Source organism: Aethalodelphis obliquidens, unplaced genomic scaffold (genome assembly GCF_003676395.1).
Source record: "Aethalodelphis obliquidens isolate GAN/ISIS:26980383/991018 unplaced genomic scaffold, ASM367639v1 scaffold3, whole genome shotgun sequence".
NCBI classification, from domain to species: Eukaryota; Metazoa; Chordata; class Mammalia; order Artiodactyla; family Delphinidae; genus Aethalodelphis; species Aethalodelphis obliquidens.
This window is the reverse complement of record NW_020837947.1, coordinates 39,547,383-39,567,803: the sequence shown is the minus strand read 5'-3', so window position 1 is coordinate 39,567,803 and position 20,421 is coordinate 39,547,383. Positions and strand designations below refer to the sequence as shown.

General features: G+C 35.1%; 1 protein-coding gene across 4 annotated transcripts in view; it reads right to left on the bottom strand.

The window, feature by feature from the left end:
- Positions 1 to 20,421, bottom strand: part of TBC1D32 (TBC1 domain family member 32) — a 186,469-nt gene that overhangs the window by 23,296 nt on the left and 142,752 nt on the right. For 3 of the 4 annotated variants that reach the window (XM_027087586.1, XM_027087557.1, XM_027087567.1), the window contains 4 exons: positions 10,082 to 10,151; positions 7,882 to 7,997; positions 6,933 to 7,087; positions 837 to 977 (listed from right to left, as the gene is read on the bottom strand). In XM_027087586.1, the coding sequence (XP_026943387.1) occupies positions 837 to 977; positions 6,933 to 7,087; positions 7,882 to 7,997; positions 10,082 to 10,151 (482 nt within the window). The remainder of the gene's footprint in view (positions 1 to 836; positions 978 to 6,932; positions 7,088 to 7,881; positions 7,998 to 10,081; positions 10,152 to 20,421) is intronic. The other variant, XM_027087576.1, reaches the window with a different exon arrangement.

The window sequence follows — 20,421 nt, the reverse complement described above, 5'->3', positions numbered from 1 at the left end:
TGTCCATCGACAGATGAATGGATAAAGAAGATATGATACATATATACAACGGAATATTACTAAGCCATAAAATGAAACGAAATTGAGTTATTTGTAGTGAGGTGGATGGACCTAGAGTCTGTCATACAGAGTGAAGTAAGTCAGAAAGAGAAAAACAAATACCGTATGCTAACACATATATGTGGAATTAAAAAAAAAAAGGTTCTGAAGAACCTAGGGGCAGGGCAGGAATAAAGATGCAGGCATAGAGAAAGGACTTGAGGACTTGGGGAGGGGGAAGGGTAAACTGGGATGGAGGGAGAGAGTGGCATGGACATATATACACTACCAAATGTAAAATAGGTAGCTAGTGGGAAGCAGCAACATAGCACAGGGAGATCAACTCCGTGCTTTGTGACCATCTAGAGGGGTGGGATAGGGTGGGTGAGAGTGAAGCGCAAAGGGAGGGGATATGGGGATATATGTATACATATAGCTCATTCACTTTGTTAGATAGCAGAAACTAACACAACATTGTAAAGCAATTATACTCCAATAAAGATGTTGAAAAAAAAAAAGCTACATGTCATAGACTTTCAGAATGTCTATGTCTTGAATAGCTGAAACAGAACTCAACATCCGTGAATGCCAGGGATCTACAATAAAGCAAACCTATATGTTATAAAAGACCTAGGGGAAAAAAGCCAGTTTAAAGATTTAAACACATAGAGACGTATGACTACTTACAAAAATGACGTGATTAATTTCAATGTATTTCCTATATTTGATGAGAATGTAATTTTCTTTAAATACACTGAGATCTTGGAGTTGAAGAAATACTATTTCCTATGGATTACCTGTGATGGTGCAAAACCAGACATGTGAAAAGCTGAAAATACAAGTGGCACCTCTGCTTTCAGTAGCATTTCAATATAGTGAGTGCTGCAAAAATATACTGGATGAATGCCAGATTCTATAGTGTCACTAGGTAGGTACCTCTGCATAAAAGAGAAAAATTGAGAATTAATGAATATGCAGCTAATTTAAAACCAATCAAATTCATCTAAATCTTTTGCTCTAAATTGCTACTTCAAAATTACCATGGTGGCATAACAAGCTACTGCAAATTTTATGTAAGTTAAAAAGTTAGAACATTAAACACTATAGAAAGATTAAAACTCAATAAAGGCAGTATGATATACCTTCCTTCCAAGATAAAGGAATAAAATTAACACTTTGTAATTGTGACATATTGAATCCCTTATGGAATAATGGAGATGGATGTTGCATGAAAGAATAAATACATGGATGAGTACATGAGTAATAAATGCTTTACATTTTAAAACTAAGTATATTTCAATATGCTTATATATCCTTGGATTTCGTCAATGACTCTAAAACATCAAAAAGGTTTATTTAGTCTGTCAGCTCTTGGTATTTGCCTAATCCACTTTTTCTAAGTTAATGTTAAATAACCCAAATCTAAGCTCTAGTTACTAATAAGTGAAATTGGGAAATCCATAAGAAATTCATATCTAAAACTGTGATGCATTCCCATCAAAGTACTCAGGCTATCTATTTACAAATATATAAAATTTATTTCATATATTTTTATATTTATTTATATGTCTATGTATATATTATATACATGTATAGATACATATACACATATATTTACAAACTTGCATTGCATTTTTCAGCCATTTCTTCATAAAGTCGGTTATTTTTTCAATTTAGTTCTTGGGTACAATTTATCATGAATGCTCAATGTTTTAATGAGTGTTACTTTAAACCCAACATCTAACCACAATAAATTTTTTAAACAAAGAATAAACCTGAAGATGTAATTTTGTGTCAAGAAAAACTATTAGACTAGCAATTATATCCTACAGACTTATAATAAACATTGATACTCAAATTAGATCTGACTGCTAGAGAGCCCTTTTAATGTTTTTACCTTTACTGGGCAACTCAATCTTTTTTAATAAAAGAAAGTTAATACTTTAAAATCAAACTCATATATGACAATTACATAAGAGTTAAAATAAGGAGGATTTTTTCAAACTTTATACTGCTAAACCGTTTTTAAGGATTTAGGTTTGAGTAATATATGAAAATTTCTGAAATCAGTGAGTTGATTTATCAGTAGTTTTTGTGTTTTATCATTATGATAAATGGTTTACCATTTCACATTGTAGAAATACATATTTGTGGGAACATATAGGTACAAATATATATTTTATGATAGGTTCTTAGGGAGATATCTCACAGTACACAAAAAAATATTATATACTGACAACTGAAGACATACATAGCATATTAAATGAACATCTTGTAGTCAACTTCAGATGGATGTGCAGACAAAGAAAATTACTTTTATTAAGTAGTTAAGAATAATAATATGAACTGAATGAGAATTAGTACCCTTTGATTTATCTTCTTTTGTTGAATACACAATGTTTCACTAATTACTATTTGTAGAGTAGAATTAATGAATCTAATAAATATATGTAAAAGCAAAATAAATCAACTTATACATATGTAATACTTTAATTTTCAATGCAAACTTAGCTAACAATTTTCTGAATATATATATATAAAAGTGTAAGAATTGTATATATTGGAAATATTTCTTACACAGTGTTCTCTAATTTGCATTAAAAACAACATATTTAGAATAGGTTTGTATAGAGATGGAGATAATAGACTAATTAATTACCTTCTCAAAGAAAATAAAACATTATTATGTAATGGATTCCCAAAGATAAGGCAAGAATTCTTCTACTCTTATGAATTATACTCCATTGGAAGAAATTATGCCATAAATTTTGGTAACCAACACAGCTCCTAGCGCCAAGCCCTGCACAGAGTAGCTACTCAACAAATTGACTGAATGACAACAACATACTAATGATTGCACACTGTAATCACAGGAAACTTTCTTATAATAAAAGTTTTGTTAGTTGGCCTATTATTATTTCATAACTCTAATTTACAGGAAATGGTATTCATAAAACCAAATCAATAATGACAGCTCTGAGTCACATGAATATAACAAGGAATCTTCTGAATCGTCAAATTATAAATTATGTTTGTTATACTTTTAGTGTTTTGGTATATTTTGGTTAGTCATAACTCTTGGAAAGCATGGTAATGCTTAATAAAAGGTAACTCTAAATAAAATTCAGAATATAGGATTAAGCAGACCACATATAGGATCACAGCGCTTAATAGATCACCTAAGTAACATATACCCTAGGCCAGTATCATGCAAAAAATTATCAGTAAAAAATTATCAGTACCAAAATGCTCATGTTATGCCACTTCTTAGAGTATTTGGCTTTAATGATTAAAAATGAAAGATATGTGCTTAAAGAAATGAAACACAGTAAGCAGTCTTAGTTTTTTTCTTCCACTAGAGATAGTTCTGATGAGTCATTTTATTCCTGACACTAAGAAGAATCTATGGAAATTAAATAGAAAGACCCTATTAGAAAAGACAAACTCTCCAAACCAATCCAAACTGATCCAATCCAATCCAGTCCAGCCCTCCACTCTAGGGTCCTGTGGGCAGAGAACAGGCCGCAGTGCTGCAGCGACTCTGTGCAGCATGTGCAGCATGCACATCGTGCAGAGGGGCGAACAGAAAACTCTGCAGATATCTTTATAAACTTTGATTCTATAATTCTAAAAAACAAATCTTTCTCCTCTCAGGGGAAAAAAAAACACATAGGAAAATGGAATCTTCAAATATGATTAAGATTTAAAGTCGCATGTGAGAAAGGGAAGGGGTTTTGACACCTGTCCTCTTTCCAAGCAAGTGACTGGTTACATGACTTACCATTGCTAATGCCCTGCAAATGGATTACAAATGTGCCACGACAGAATGGTTGTAAAATTTAAATCAAATGAATATTTCAATGCTATTAGAATTTTTAACTCCAAACTTCCCGCATTAGGTAGTTATTACTTTATTTTATGAAGAGGAAGATATAGATATTCGCACACGCTCTTATTTTATCTATAATAAATAATATGATGTATATAAAGTAAGTGTCCCATGATACCTTCCTGTTGAACTACCGTACTTCATTCAAATGCCACTTCAGCCTGGTTTATCATCAATGGAGTTTTGGTTTTATGTGCATTAAAATACTTCAGTATTTATTTCAATTTAATTTGTTCTATTTCATATGTTTCTACTAACAGAGAAGGCATATATAACTGTAACTTTTATTATAATTATTGTTTGAGATTAGGTATTCCTCCATGGAAATAACTGATTTCTTGATTTTTCTTAATCTATATTTATTAACAGCTTTGATGTTAACAATTAGTCAAACTGATTCTTGATGAAATTCCATAAAAAAAGATTATTTTTATCATTCAGGAAGGATTTTCTTAAGGACAAATAAAATTGGAAGATAATTTAATTAAATCAATACATTAAAGAGTTCTTCTGGTCTAAACAGCTTAAGGACACATTTTTCAAATTATTTTTATCTCACAATAATAGTAATAGTTTATAAAATTTTGAGAACTTCAAATTAATATTTCATTATGTCCTATACTGTTTATCCTAGGCCAAATTTTTAAATCTTTTTGGTGCAATTTGCTTACAACACCTTTACGAATGTAGAGGAGCTCTCTTAAATACACTTCCTAAAGTAATAAAAAAGCCTACTGTCCTTTACAAATTTCTATTTAAATATTAATTCATATATTCAGCACATTTACTGAATAATTATGATGGGACATAGTTTGGGACATGTCAGCAAACAAAACCCTGCCCTCAGAGAGCTTATGTTTTAAGTGTATAAATAATAAACAAATACATAAATTAAGAAGCATAGTGGGAATTGATGTAGGCTATGGAACAAAAGGAAAAACATAGAACAGGGTAATGAGGTAGGGGAATGGGGGACTGGGGGAACAGGCTGAAGCTTTTTTGAGGTGGATTACAAAAATGTGGTATTGTGTTAAAGATGGTGGACAAGTCTGTGCTATTAATGGCTAAAGCTAAAGTGTCTTTAACATGTCTTGTGGCAACTGCAGATTTGCTTAAGTTATCAACCTGCATAGAAAGTGTCAGTGTAATGTCTGAGACCAATGGAACAAGCATAATAGAAAAGGACCACTTTTTAAGTAATATATTAAAGTCTATTACTGCATGCAGTAACAAGGAAAGTGGCACAGCAAAAACACCAATCCAAAAGATTACTAAATCAAAAACATTTAAACTATGGAGTACTGACTATATGGACATTAGTAACTGCACTTAGCTAACAGTTCTAGATAGAATCCTTGAAGAGGAATGTTTAGCAGAATGTTATTTGTTTTACAAAGAAACAGTAAAACAAACTGCTGGTAATAAAATAAATAAAATATTCAACTTGGTATATTTGTACTTGAAAAGGAAAAGAAATGATACTACAGAAGGCACTGCATGAGTCTTCACTGATGATACAGATGCACCAACAGAAAGGTGTCAAGGTTTTACATCAAGAGCCCATTCTAAAACCCCTGAGGAATAAGTCACTCCATTCCATTCACGGATCTATATTCCATATTAAATTGATGCTATCAAAATGGCAAGTCTGATAAACTCAAAGCTGCTAGAGTCCTGCCTGATTTCAGTTTTATAGGAAGAAATGCTAGTGGAGCACATCACTCTTGTTGTGTTAAAAATAAAATAATGTGTGAGAAAACTAGGTTTATAGCGTCAAAGCAGAAATGCAACTTTACAAAATTATGGTTAAAAACAGTTCATTGGTGATGTCTGACTGTGTCACACTCTGAACACTGAAGTAGAATACTTAAGACTAGTGGCATGTAGGTATCATTTTAAAATACTTGACATGAAAATGTGTGATAGACTTAAAATCCATATTATTATCAAAAGAATGTTCAACATTACATTTGTAAATGAAAGAGTGAAAGACCTTTAAGATATTTTAAATCTTCACGTACAATTTAAAGAATTGTTCAAACTCTGGTTAACAGAAGGAAAACAGTTCCATTGATTGGAGAAAAGCTAGTACATAGCTTTTTGCCTTTTGCTTCCTGCTATTCACGTGAGCAAATTTCTCATTATGGTGAAGTATTATTCAGGAATTACATACAGCTATTTCAAGCATAAAATCATAAAATTTCAATATTTAATGTATTCCTTGGTGCTTTCTTTTCTTTATCACAAATACATATTGCAAAAGCATGTCATAAATGCTTTCATTTAACTTGACATTGATACTCTCTAGCCCCCTTAACAACTTATCCTTGGGTACCATGTAATTCTGTTGTCCAAGGATAACATGTCATGAAAAAGGTTTGGGAAGCATTAGCATGGCTTATTTTAATGGACAGTTTCCCCAAGTTGGAGGTCTTAAATGCAATAAGTACATAAGTAAAACAAAATACAGAAACTTTAATAGAGGGATGCACTTACCTTTAAACTTGGATCTCATGGAACTAGTAAAATCTTTAAAAATACACTATACTACCTTAATCAAAACTCATCATAGATTTCCTAAATGTATATAAAGTTAGTGTGTTTTTCCTCTATACAATATGGATACAATTCCAACTTATTATTTTCTCATACTATAATTTAACCAGAGATTCTTTCTAACAGAACAAGAATAAAAATATCCATTCAATAGTTTTCTTTTTATATATGGAATTTTATAATTTACTAAATGACAAGTTTAAAATTTAATAATGCACCTATTATCACTAATCTTTCATTCAGTTACCATTAGGTAAGACAGCAAGTATTTGAGAAAATGCCAAATCTATATCTTCAAAAGGAATCACTCAAAATTGCATTCAGATAGAAAACGAATATTGAGTACATAGCGCACTCTACAAATAAAATAATAAGATCCCAATGAATTTAAATAGGATTTTCCTTAAAATTTAAAATACTCCTTTAAAAATAGACTAAAAAGTCTTACAGAAATATGTAGTCTTGGCAACCAAAGGAAAGCAGAAGTCAGAAGCCTGGAGAACTGCTGAAGAAATCGGAATGTTTTGTCTTTGTCCCCCAGCATTATTATGAACAAAGAAGATACAAACCAGTCATGGCCAGTGTAACTCCCCTGCAAGCAGACTGAAAAGCACAGTTAAGGAACTTTTATAATAGTTTATCTTAACATGGTGAGATATAAGAACTCCATAAATATTCATTTCCAGAATCTCAGGAAAGAGATATTAAGGACAGTTAGTCCTTTTGTCTTCAACCAATTTATAAGCTATTGATATAAAATCAAACTTTATTAATAAATCACTTGCACAGTGACTATTTTAATGTTAACATGTGTGCTGACACGCCCAGTGGAGGCCAACAGCACCAGCAACTGGAGGAAAAACTATCTGTCCCGTGGAAACACACTGTTCAAGTCACTAACACAATAGTACCATCCTTTCTCTAGTTTAGGTTATCTGCCAAATTATTAGCATAATCAAGTATAAAAAAAAACCACATATATTGAGAATTCAGTAATGCAAAAGATCTGTATACATTTTTTTCTTAAAGTCAAACCCTATTTCTGAAAGATAACCAATTCAAATAAAATAAATGCATGTTTTATTCTTATTCTAGATTTACTAGAGTATTATTCTGATTTACTAAACCTAAAACTTCCTTATATATAACTGAAAATACATTCTAATAACTTTACTTATTTATTTAAGATTCAACTAATAAAATTTAATAATTACTACTCAGTCTAATAAAGTACATATTTAAAATATAAAATTAAATACCATAAAGGTGTATCGTAACAAATCACTAATATAGGTTAAAGTATTCTTTTCCTATTAATGTATTATAGTACCCCATCAAAGAATTCTGAAAAACATATGAAGAGAGCTCAAGTACTGTCAGTTATTTGAAAAGGATACGAAGAGAAGATTTTACAGAAGCTTGCTGCTGTTTCAGGAATCTCTCACAATGCTTTAACACCAAGGTAAGATCATTTTCTGCACCATCTCTTAACAGATTGAGGAACTTGCCATACCTGTAAAAGCCCAGAAAACATAATGAAAAAATGTCAGGCCCTGCATTGTAAATTCATTTTTTAACATTCATCAAAGTGTAGTTCTCTTGAGATCTCATGGTTTTAAGTTTTCAAATTTCTTTTAGTGTAACTATGTTATACAGAGGACTTATGAAAGAATAACACTCAATATATGTACCTGATACTTATGATCTATTGGAATTAGCAGTATTCATCTGGTAAATACAACAACTTTAAAGGAAAATGAAATGGTAGTGAAAGAACAAAACATGGATACTATAGATGAGTAGTAGAATATAAGCATTTTTTCCTGAACTTAATCTAAAACATGGAATGTTCATAGGCTAGATTGACATAATGTTAAGTTTAGAAGCAATTTTAGAGTTCATATAGCCCAATGGTCCTATATGAGGGTGGCACCCCCCCCCAGGGGCTAGTTTGGAAATTTACGGGAGTGCTTTTGATTGTCATAGTGACTGGGGGACTACAGATAGTTGCTGAGTAAGGGCCAGGAGGTTAGACATGGGACAGTCAGTCCTGCACAGTAACAACTTGTAAATGCCCTGCCTGTCATTTGCATAGATGAAAAATCTATTTATAATTATCTGAAACTAATTCTGTTTCATATAAAATCATAAAATATTAGTCATATATTTTATTATACACTGAATGAAACCATGTGTAAGTTAGGGAAAGATAGTTCTTTTGCTTTGCTTGAAGCCTTACTAAGACTTGTTCACCATTTTGCAAAGTCACTTTGCCAGTGGCAACCCTCTTGTAATATATGACGCACCAAAATAAAATCAGTCTATTCGTAGCTGCCACAGCTACAATGATTCTAAATGGGTGCCAGCTATTGTCTCACTACTGGCACCGCAGTAGTATACAAACGTTTCATTATAAATCACTTTGGTTATCTCTTAACAGTAAGATATTATGTTGAATTAAAAAAATATATGTGACTAGACTGCTCATATTATCTATGGTTTCCATTTCAGAATGGAAATAGGTCATTACAATATAAAAGGCGGGTACAGGGTCACAAAACATAATCAATGGGTTATATACCCTATGTGATATAGGTGGGTGAGCTAGAATTACTATCATAGTTTTTGTAATAATGCTATGGATTTACAGAGTCATTTTTATTTTTATTATTATATATATATTTTTTGCTGTGTTGGGTCTTCGTTGCTGCACGCGGGCTTTCTGTAGTTGTGGTGAGCGGGAGCACTCTTCCTTGCGGTGTGCGGGCTTCTCATGGCGGTGGCTTCTCTTGTTGTGGAGCATGGGCTCTAGGTGCATGGGCTTCAGTAGTTGTGGCACGCGGGCTCTAGAGCACAGGCTCAGTAGTTGTGGCACACGGGCTTAGTTGCTCCGCGGCATGTGGGATCTTCCCGGACCAGGGCTCGAACTCGTGTCCCTTGGCAGGCAGATTCTTAACCACTGCGCCACCAGGGAAGCCCCAAACAGTCTTTTTTAAAAGCTTTCACATGCATCTTTTTTACACTTGATTCTGAAGATGACCCAATGAAGCAGACAGAATGGGACTATCAAGATTCCCATGTAATAATCAAGAAAAAGAGGAGTTCAAGGACTCAGACCTTAACTCCCAGTCTGTTCCGCTTGTCCATTTCTTTTGAAAATTATAATTTCAGTACAAAAAATTCAAACTACTATAATTGGTTTATTCATTTTAACTTCTGCATCTACATTAAGGTACTTTTGTACTCATAACTATATCCTGACAGTAAAAACTAAACATATTTTAGAAAATGGTATGATTGTGCTACCAATGTGCTGATTTTTAAAATGTTGTTTTTGGAAAAAACCTGACAGTCATAGAGACTTAAATACGTTGTAGTTAGCCTATGAAGTAGTAATGAACTGTAACTGATTTACCTGCAAGGGTAATTCAATCATATGCCAATATCCTAAAAACAAAGTTATTATTTTCTGAATGACAAACTCTGCATTTAAAGCATACAAAATAGTTGACTGTTAAATTAAATACTATTAAGCACACATCAGCTAGACAAAACAAATTCTAGAAAGGCACAGGGAGATATTTCCCTATAATATACCTGACAGTCATTTTAACGCCAAGCTGTTGCACAGATGAAAGATTTTCATTCTTCACACTTGCATCAGTAGCTATAAACAACAGAACACTGGGTTATAAAAATGTATAAAACTCTGCATAATAATCACATTTTAATTGAAAATTGATGAAAGCAATATTTTTACATATTTTAATGTAAATTTTGAAAACACACTGATGAATCCTGTTCTTTTAAGAGCTGTCAGTTACATTTTTCAAAGGAATTAACAGGAAACTTTTTACAAAATACCTTTGCTCTTAAAAAAAGCATTTAAAAGTATATTAAGTACAAAAAAAATAATCATAGTTTTAAAGCAATCTACTTTTACTTGGTTTTCAGGACACAAAAGCTGTTAACACAAAAATGGTCTAGAATACTGTACCTTCATCAAGCAATGCATATATAAGATTTTGAATTACAAATATAGATAAGTATGTCTGTTTACTTCTTAAAGATTTACACGTGAGTGTCAGGAAGGAATAACTGATATTATTCTACATATAACGTACAGCAATGTACGAGGGTGGACTGAACAAGTTTCTTCCCGCAGGCAGATTTTCTCTGTGAGGTATGAAGTGTGATCATCTACCAAAAGTGAAGGGGTTGCACAGTACAGAGGACTACAGGAGAGGCTGAAAGTTTGGATTAGTCTTTGACAACACTGGATGACCAAATTAAGCATGAACACTCAAAAGCATCACTAGATAACAAGGGGGATCTAGCTGAAACTTTCAATTTTTGCCTGAAGAAACTATAGTGTGTGCACAGTGTGTGTGCGGATACACACACACACAAATAAGGAAACTGTCCAAAATCACAGAGTTATCTAGTGATAGGGAGGGGCAAAAGCTAGGTTTTCTGAATTCTGTATCAGCAGTTTTTTTTTTCCCATTACACACTGGTACCTCTCATATTATTAACAATATACCTACTTAACTCATGAATTTATTCATTACTTTTAATAAATCCCTTCTTATAAAGTGTGGAGCACCACGCTAGAATCTATGAGGGATAAAAGATAAATCATACATCATGCCCTAAAAGAACTTTGCCTGTAGTGTCAGAGATAAAATGTGTATATAGATAACTCTGACAAAGATGTTTTGAAGCACAAAGTGGAACAAGAGTGGTACAGATAAAGAATTACATGAATTCACAGGAGGCAGAGATTGGGAAGAAGTGGCATTTAAACTGAACCTTAAAATATGGGTAGCCTTGAGATCTGCAGAGATAGGGAAGAACAAAGTAAACATCACGGTTATCAAACATCTACTCTTTAAAGCAACAATAATTCATCTTTCAGCACTCTTGGTAAAGGTAACCTACTTCTCCTAGTTTGCCTAGGACTTGCATGGTTTTAGCACTTAGTCTCATGCCCCAGGAACCCCTCACAGTCCCAGGCAAACCAGGCTGGTTGGTCACCTATCTAGCCTAGAGGGGTGATTTCTTAAAGAAAAATAAATAAAAAATTTAAAAGATAGGTGTCAGTTAATTTCTTGATAAGCTACATCTAAGTTTTACTTATCTAGATCAGAATACGATCTCAGCAATATTGATGAATTTCACCTATAATGATAGCAATTAAGCTACAGTTCATATAGCTTAGAATTCCTTGCTATTCATAACTCTTACTCTGCTAACAGATGTACCTTCTGTCCCTAAGGAAGAAGGATACCAGTTTTGTCCTTCTCCTAGCAACAGGCTGAGCAATGTCTTCTCCAGATTTTTCAAACTAGCGTGAAGATGGTATTCCCCCACAATGCCCTCGCCTTTACCTACAGGGCTATGAGGTACTCTGTGTCTCCAGTAGAGAAAAATGAATCCAATATATTCAATACAAGGAAAGGGAGAGACATAGAAAGGAGACAAATTGCTAAGGACAGCTTTACACTATTACTGAATACTATGAGCCAATGATTCTGCCTCTTTTTCTGCTTAGACAAAAAAAGAAAAAAGTCTGATTTGGGTTTCTATCACGTGGTACTAAAACATATACCACAAATTATTCTCACTCACAAAATAATGACCAATATTTAAAAACTATTAATCATCATTCATATGCTCACCATAATTTCAAGTTCTTAGTTTCCTAAGTTTAAATAATGTAAAACTTTAGTGCTGTAGTGTCAGTGACATTGGCTGATTTTGCAAAATTTCAATAGTTTCAGTAAAATAAACATTGACTTTATATATTGCTAAAGCCATGGAACAGACCTACTTATCAACTATCATAATGTGATATAATGACGAAAGTGATTTTATAAGCTACTACCAGACAATGTTAAGTTAGATTAGATGATAACACTTAGAATGGAGTACACATAAAATTAGATTATTAAGCATAAGAAATATCTTTGTTAAGTATGCTTAAAATAATACTTATGTTTCCCTTTTGGAAAGTAGAATACATATAGATATCTTTACAATAGAGAAGTATGCAGTGAACTAAGAGTGCTAAGAATGGGCATTCCCAATGTCATGGATTCTATAGATCAGAGTACCTTCTACCATTACAGTAAAGAATGGAATAAAGTCAAGAATCAAGATGAGAGAATTTTCCCAAAAAGACTATGACACTGAATATTTACATAAGGTTCAAGTTCTTAGTTCTTCACCATGGAAGAATAGCGTCTTTCCAGAGTGGCTTAGCTGTCGGCCTGAGATGACAGATAAGTTTCCTGATGTTGTAGGAATAATTTCCCAAGTCCATTCCCTCTAAAAGCTTATGATTCTGTACCTTTAGAGTAAAAACTTAACTCTGCACATTTCAACAGATAATGTTTTCCAATTGTGGCTGTATATCAAAATCCTCGGAGGAGCATTTTAAAAGTGAAAATAAATACTCCAGACTACTGAACAAGATTGCGGAAGGTGACTGTTCAGTCATTTGTCTTTTTAGAAGACCTCTACAGCTTACTTCTTGTGCATTGAAGTTGAGATCCACACTTAAAGGAATAAAACTGAACTTTAGAGACAGTTATAATTGGACAGTGATACCTTGCTCCACACATTTCACTTTAAAGAAGGTATCAGTTAAATCTCCAAAAAGACTTTTAAAGGAGAATATATGAGGTATTAAGCAGACCAAAACCAATGTCAAATATCCACTCAAAAAATCACTAATCTGATACAGAGGTAGGTGACTTGAGAGTGAAGAAAATTCCGTTAGAAAAAGAAGAAATGAAAAGTTTCTTGAAGCAGTAATGAAGTCAGAAAATGGTTCACAGGTATATATTAAAAAAGAGGCTTCATATTTAAATCTGTATTTGACATACAATATGACAACCTGACAAGTAGAAATGGACCTTGGGCTACAAAAGTTCAGTGAAATAATCTTTGTTACATTTAATCTGGACTAAAAACAACTTATGAAGCAGAAATTAAAATCTTCAGAAATAAAATTGATGGAGCAAAATGATTAAGTGAAATTGAATGATAAAAATGGATGTTTTCAGGGGATTCTGATGCATCACTGGTAACCAGTGATTTACTGAAATGTGCACAATAGTGTGTGGGATATGTAATAAGTGCTTAACAAACACTGAGTGAAAGAAAGAGTAGATGAACGAATAAATGAACAAATATCCAATGAACAACAAAAATTGTGCTTTACATATCAAACTAGAAGCAAGGTGGAGATGGAAATAGATATGAACTTAAAATTTTTTTCTGGGGCTTTCCTGCTGGCACAGTGGTTAAGAATCCACCTGCCAGTGCAGAGGACATGTGTTTGAGCCATGGTCTGGGAAGATCCCACATGCCGAGGAGCAACTAAGCCCGTGCACCACAACTACTGAGCCTGTGCTCTAGAGCCCGCGGGCCACAACTACTGAAGCCTGCGCGCCTAGAGCCTGTGCTCTGCAACGAGAAGCCACCACAATAAGCCAGTGCACTGCCAAGTAGAATAGCCCCCGCTCGCCACAACTAGAGAAAGCCAGCATGGAGCAACGAAGACCCAATGCAGCCATAAATAAATAAACAAACAAACAATTTTCTGTATATTGAAATCAAGAAACAAAAGGATACCCCCAGGGTCACTGTGAAGTACAATAAGTTACTGAATAAAGGCCAACCAAACAATGACACCTATAGCATCAGACTTACCCTACTCAACAATGCCTAATTCAATCTCAGCATTAATTATTTGCAATAACCAATCATTTTAAGTATAAATATAATAGTCTCAAAACAAAATGAGTTGAAAAAATTAACTGAATATTGACTGAAATCACTCACTTTGGTAACACATTCTGTTCTACTTTTAATTTGGAAAGCTAGCACACAGAGCAGTGGTAGAAGAAATTAAACTATTCTGCCTGGACTTGGCTAATAGTGCGAAACTAAATAAATTTTCAGAATAGTAAACCATATCTCCACTGGGGGACAAATCCAGTATTAGAGAAGCAGTTACAGCTTGGCTGTTGACTGACTCTCCTGAAGCCCTGCTATATCAGTAGTAAAGCCAGAGAACTCTCACCACCCAAAGAAACCAACCAGTCAGTCCATTTCCTCCTACCTTCTTCCTTCCCCAAAGTAAGCCTGAAGGTTCTGTTGCTTCTTTTTTAACATGTGGTTGTTATCTATCCATTTTATTCAATTTTTACTGCCATAAAATTTAATTCCTTATGACAAGTAAACTAGCCTAAGTCTCAGCATCCTACGTGATATAGTCAGCACTATTTGGAGAAAAGCATTACTCTTTTCCACGTCTTTGATTATACAATTGCCCTTGCCTGCAAGACTCTTCGCCTCTCCTATTTCTTTCAGCTGTAATAGCCCAGGAGGCTGCACTAGTGCCACTCCTCTTGCTCTATCATTGCTTCCTCCCCTAATCTTCCATAATGGCATTAGTCAACACTAGTCACTCTTTCCACTGAACACCTGTGGCACATACCACACAACCCCTCATTTGACAAAACCTCAATTCAAATAGCATACTTAAAGGCTCTAGCACATTGCCTGAAACAAAGTAGCCAGCTGAAAAATGTCAGTTTTCCATTTCTTTATTTTCTATTTTACCATACGCAGCAAATTATTTAATTCATCATTTTAGGTATATGTCCTATTTCCCCTCCTTGAGGACAGGGTCATTCATATTATATACCTCCTTGCCAATTATTGACCATACTCACAAACACGCTCCATAAATGCAAAACAGAAAAGAGCATATTTGCTGAATACCCAAAGGAAGTATAATGGATATTTAACTGTATATATTAATCAAAAGGTGAAACAATGATTTTCTGATATTTTTTCCAACCTTTTGATTAATAACATAAAGAGAAAAAGGATAAAATTAAAATATTTACCACCCTGAAAGGACTACTTAATTTATCATTTCAAAGAAGCAACTGCAGAAGGAAAAAATCTCCAACTCATCCCAGGGAAATGAGCTGACAAATGGTTAATGTCTGTTAGGATTTGGAAAGATACTTGTATGGAGTTACAAACTGCAAGTGTGCAGAACTTTATCTGTTTGTCCTCTTTCTTTAAGGTGATAAACAGCCAAACTAATTTGATTTTTCCAGAATTTGCAAATTTTATAATGGATTGAAATCCTGAGGGAGCTAACACCAGATGGATGACTGTGTTATTCTAATTTCAGCTACCTTAGGGTTTAGCAAGCTGTCATTTTTAAGAAGCCAATCAATTTCTCATTTCAAGAAACAAGAAAAAACATTGAATATATCTATCCAGTGTCTGCTTTGAAACATCTTTTATATCAAAACATGGTTTTTGGTTATTTAAAGTAAATAGAGTGAAATTTTATAATAGCAAACCACTGTTCCACCAGCCAAAAAGTAAATGATAAAGGATAACAATCAACCAACAGGAAGCCACTTTATTTTCATCTGTGCTCTACAACGCCAGTGGATAGCTGTTCCGCTGGAGCCTTTAAAGAATTGAAATTCACATTCAGGGTTTATCTGTCTAGTTAATACATTCAATGAAGCCAACATCTGAGATCTCCCTCAGCATAATTTAGAAATATAATAGAGGGTAGTAAATGCATGCACACTGAGCAATCAGCCTTGTTGAGTATTTAGATAACATATACAACATAACGTTAATTTTAAATTATCTATAGAAAATACGACCCAATAGAACAATGTGCCAAAGAGAGCTGCAGAATTTGAAGACCATCATACTGAAGACGAGAGATATCCACTTTTTTTTTTTTTGCGGTACGCGGGCCTCTCACCGTTCTGGCCTCTCCCGTTGCGGAGCACAGGCTCCAGACGCGCAGGCTCAGCGGCCATGGCTCACGGGCCCAGCCGCTCCGCGGCATGTGGGATCTTCCCGGACCGGGGCACGAACCCGTGTCCCCTGCATCGGCAGGCGGACTCTCAACCACTGTGCCACCAGGGAAGCCCGTTACCCACTTTGGCCATGCAAATCTCCATGATCACCACTTCTTACTTGTTTCCTTTCTTACTCACAGACTTGATCATTAATCCCTGTATGTTTTTCACACTCTTTTTAAGGTTTGTTCATAAAGTTGTAATTTTCTTCACAGATGCTTTTCCTCAAAATTCTCTTGACAATTTCTCTTTTCTTCCCTCTGAGCCTCAGTTTCCTGATTTTAAATGTGATGAGTATGCCTACTTCAGAGAGTACAGCTGACCCCTGAACAACACAAGGGTTAGGGCGCCAACCCCACACAGGCAGAAATCCGAGTATAACTTTACAGCTGGCCCTCTCTATCCTCAGTTCGGCATCCAAGGATTCAACAAACCATGGACTGGTAGTACTGTAGTATGTATTTATTGAAAACAATCTGCCTGTCAGGGGACCTGCACAGTTCAAATCCATGTTGTTCAAGGGGCAACTGTAGTTACAGGGTTGAATGATATAACGCACATCAGGTGCCCCAGCACTCTATTTAATTCACAAGCAGTGGTCAATAGTTACCAATGCCCTTCACCTACCTTAATCTCTGTTTAATTCTGCCTTGTATTTTCCTCTCATTTCTTTGCCTTCATTTTCTTAGGATCACTTTTATCCCTTTCCCAAATCTGCATTAGATGTCACTGTGATTTAATTAGGTACATGTTCCTATGTATTTTTGTAAATCCCAATAGCTTTAGGATTGTTATACAAATGTACTGTGTGAATATGGACGCTATGTGACAGTATGGATATGTAACCCAATAAAAATATCTCAAACGCCATATTAAAGATACAGAGGCATTTGAGACCTAATGAAATCATTTAAATTAGCCATATGCAATATAATAAATATCAAAATGGTAGTTTAATGTGAATGCAACAGGAGCACAGAGGAGGGACTTCTGACTGGGAATAAGAAGGTAGGTGACATTCTAGCTGCAACTTCACAGTGCAGTTGGACATTATCATATGGGTGTCATGGGGAGGAAAAGGTTTATCCAGAGGGAACAGTAGGAACAAAGGTTCAGTGATATGAATGCACAGGATGTATTTGGGCAGTGATGAATAACAGAGCTAAAAAAATTAGTCTGAGCCAGACTGAAAATGTATCTTCAAAATTTTTTTCTTTTTATGGAGATTTGACACATTGTGTCTAACTTGAATAAATAACACATATTTGAAGGATGGTTTCTTTAGCAAACAGAAAAGTCATGTTACCCTTATGAGGAAGAGGGGCGATATCCCATGATGATCTATTATCATGAGCCTACGCTACCTCTCTGCTTTTTCTTCACTGTGTCTTCATTTGCTGAGCCCCAGGCACTGGATATTCACCTTTGGGAAATTTTAGTTCTTCACCCTTTACACAGTTACTAAATTCATTGTCCTAAGGCACAAGATGAATCAATGCTCAGAAATCTTAAATGTTTTAATTTTAACAGACAATAGAGTAAACCAACTGGTTGACACAGTATACAAAGCTTTTATCCTTCATTCTTCTATCCATTTTTTCCTTTATTATTTATTTATTTATTTATTTTGCGGTATGCAGGCCTCTCACTGTTGTGGCCTTTCCTGTTGCGGAGCACAGGCTCCGGACGCGCAGGCTCAGCGGCCATGGCTCACAGGCCCAGCCGCTCCGTGGCATGTGGGATCTCCCCGGACCGGGGCACGAACCCGTGTCCCCTGCCTTGGCAGGCAGACTCTCAACCACTGCGCCACCAGGGAAGCCCCCTTTTTTCCTTTATTTGTCAAACATTTATTGGCACTGTTACTCTAGGTGCAGAGGATACGACAGGTAAGACAAGGAAACTACCTTACACGAGTGTGCTGTCACGTGAGGAATTAGACATTAAGTCAGAATATGAGAAAAACATGACAAAGAGATGTGTATTGGCTTTATATACTAAGCTGATGATTTAGTAATTTGTATTTTCAGCCCTACCTTCTCCCTAAGTTCCAGATTCAAACAGCCAACATGTACAGAGCATGTCTACTTAAATGTGTAATAAATATTGGAAACATAACATAAAAGCAAGCTCCTAATCTCCTCTCTGAAACCTATTCTTTACCCATTCTTCGCTATCTCAGTGTTTGGTAATCCCATCCTTCCAGTGGCTCAGATCAATAACTTGGGTCTTTTGACTCCTTTCTCTCCCACCCCATATTCAGTCTGTTACTCAATTCTGTTGGTCCTATTTTCAAAATATACCTAGAATCCAAGTACTTCTAACTCCACTGACATCCTCATCCAAGCCACTGCCATTTCATCTTTTCAATAGCCTCCTAACTCATCTCCCTGCTTTAGCCCTTTGTTCTTCAGTCTTTTCCTGATACAGCAGCAATAGTGATCTTTTAAAAAGGTAAATCAGAGCATGTCACTCCTGTGTTCAAGACCTTGCAATGACTTTAAAAACCCTAGATCAGGGAGTTCCCCAGCAGTCCAGTAGTTAAGACTCCGTGCTTTCATTGCCGAGGGCACAGGTTCAATCCCTGGTTGGGGAGCTAAGATCCCACAAGCCACGCAGTGTGGCCAAAAGAAAAAGAAAAAACAAAAAACCTATATCATCCTCTCCTCTCTAACTTCAACACCAACAATCCTTCCCCCTTACTCCTTCTGAGCTGTACTAATCTCCTTCCTAGTCGCTTGCTGGAAGTCTCTCCCTCTGGAAACATCCATGTATCTTGCTCCCAATTTCTGCTGCTCTGAACACTATTTAACACTGGAGCCACCACCCCCAACTAGCACTTCCTAGACCCCTTCCCTGCTCTGCATTTCTCACTTACCACCATACCACTTGACATACTGAATCTTTTTACTTATTTATTGTTTGTCTTCCAATCAGAAGGTAAACTCTGTAAAGGCAAGACTTTTTTCTCTTTTGTCCACTGATGTGTCCAAGTGCTTACAGCAGTTCTATTATACAGCAGAGGAAAATATCCATTTGTTGAATAAATGAATGTGTATTTGGAGAAGAGAGGGTGAGGTTGGCAATGCTGCTAATAGTTTAGTGCCCCTGAAAAACAAATATGAGGCGTGGGGAGAAAGGGATGATGCTAGAGAAGAAAGGAGAAGAGTAACATAAGGCCTTGGGTACTATGATAAGAAGATTAAACTGTATGCAGTGGTCAATGGTAAGCTTCTAAGAGGTAGAGGAAAGAGCGGGTCAGATTTACACTTCACAGGTCACTCTGAAAGCAGCATAAAGAATACCTCTGAAAAGAAATGAGACTCCAATTAGAGACATCAGGTAAAGAGAATGTTGTAATAACCTAGGCAAAAAGTAATGGTGGCCTAAACTAACATAAAGAAGAGTAGAGATAGATATAAGTAGATAAATTTGAGCTATATTAAGAACACAGAATACAGTTTGGTGACTGGGGGGGAACCTGGCTTAGATGGACAGATGATTGCACTGCCCACAAAAATAGTGTAGGAGGAGGATGTATCTCAGTGACGTATGAGAAGGTGGACATTTTGAGCTTGAGGGTTCTTTAGCACATCCAGGTGATGTTTACCAATTAAGCATCTGGAAATATGAGAATGAAGCTTATAGATCTTTGAGTAGAAGAGGTATATTTAGAAGTCATCAATATATAAGGTGGGTAGAACAGTACAAGCAGATGAGATCACTAGGAAATCATCTCCTAGTGGATAAAAACAGAAGAGTGAAAGACATTGGAAGATACTGCCTTAAGGAAAAACAATTTTTAATGGGTAGACAGAAAAAAAAAAAGAGCTCAAAAACGAAGCTAGAAAGTTACAAGGAAACCCAGACATTTGCACAGAAGAAACTGAAAGATATCCGGAATGTATATGGCACAAAGGGAGAGATTTTTTAGGGTGAAAAAACCTTGTGCATATTTGTGTCTAATTACACTCCTCTATGAAACATTATCTATTTGCACACTGAGCACTTTCCAAAATACAA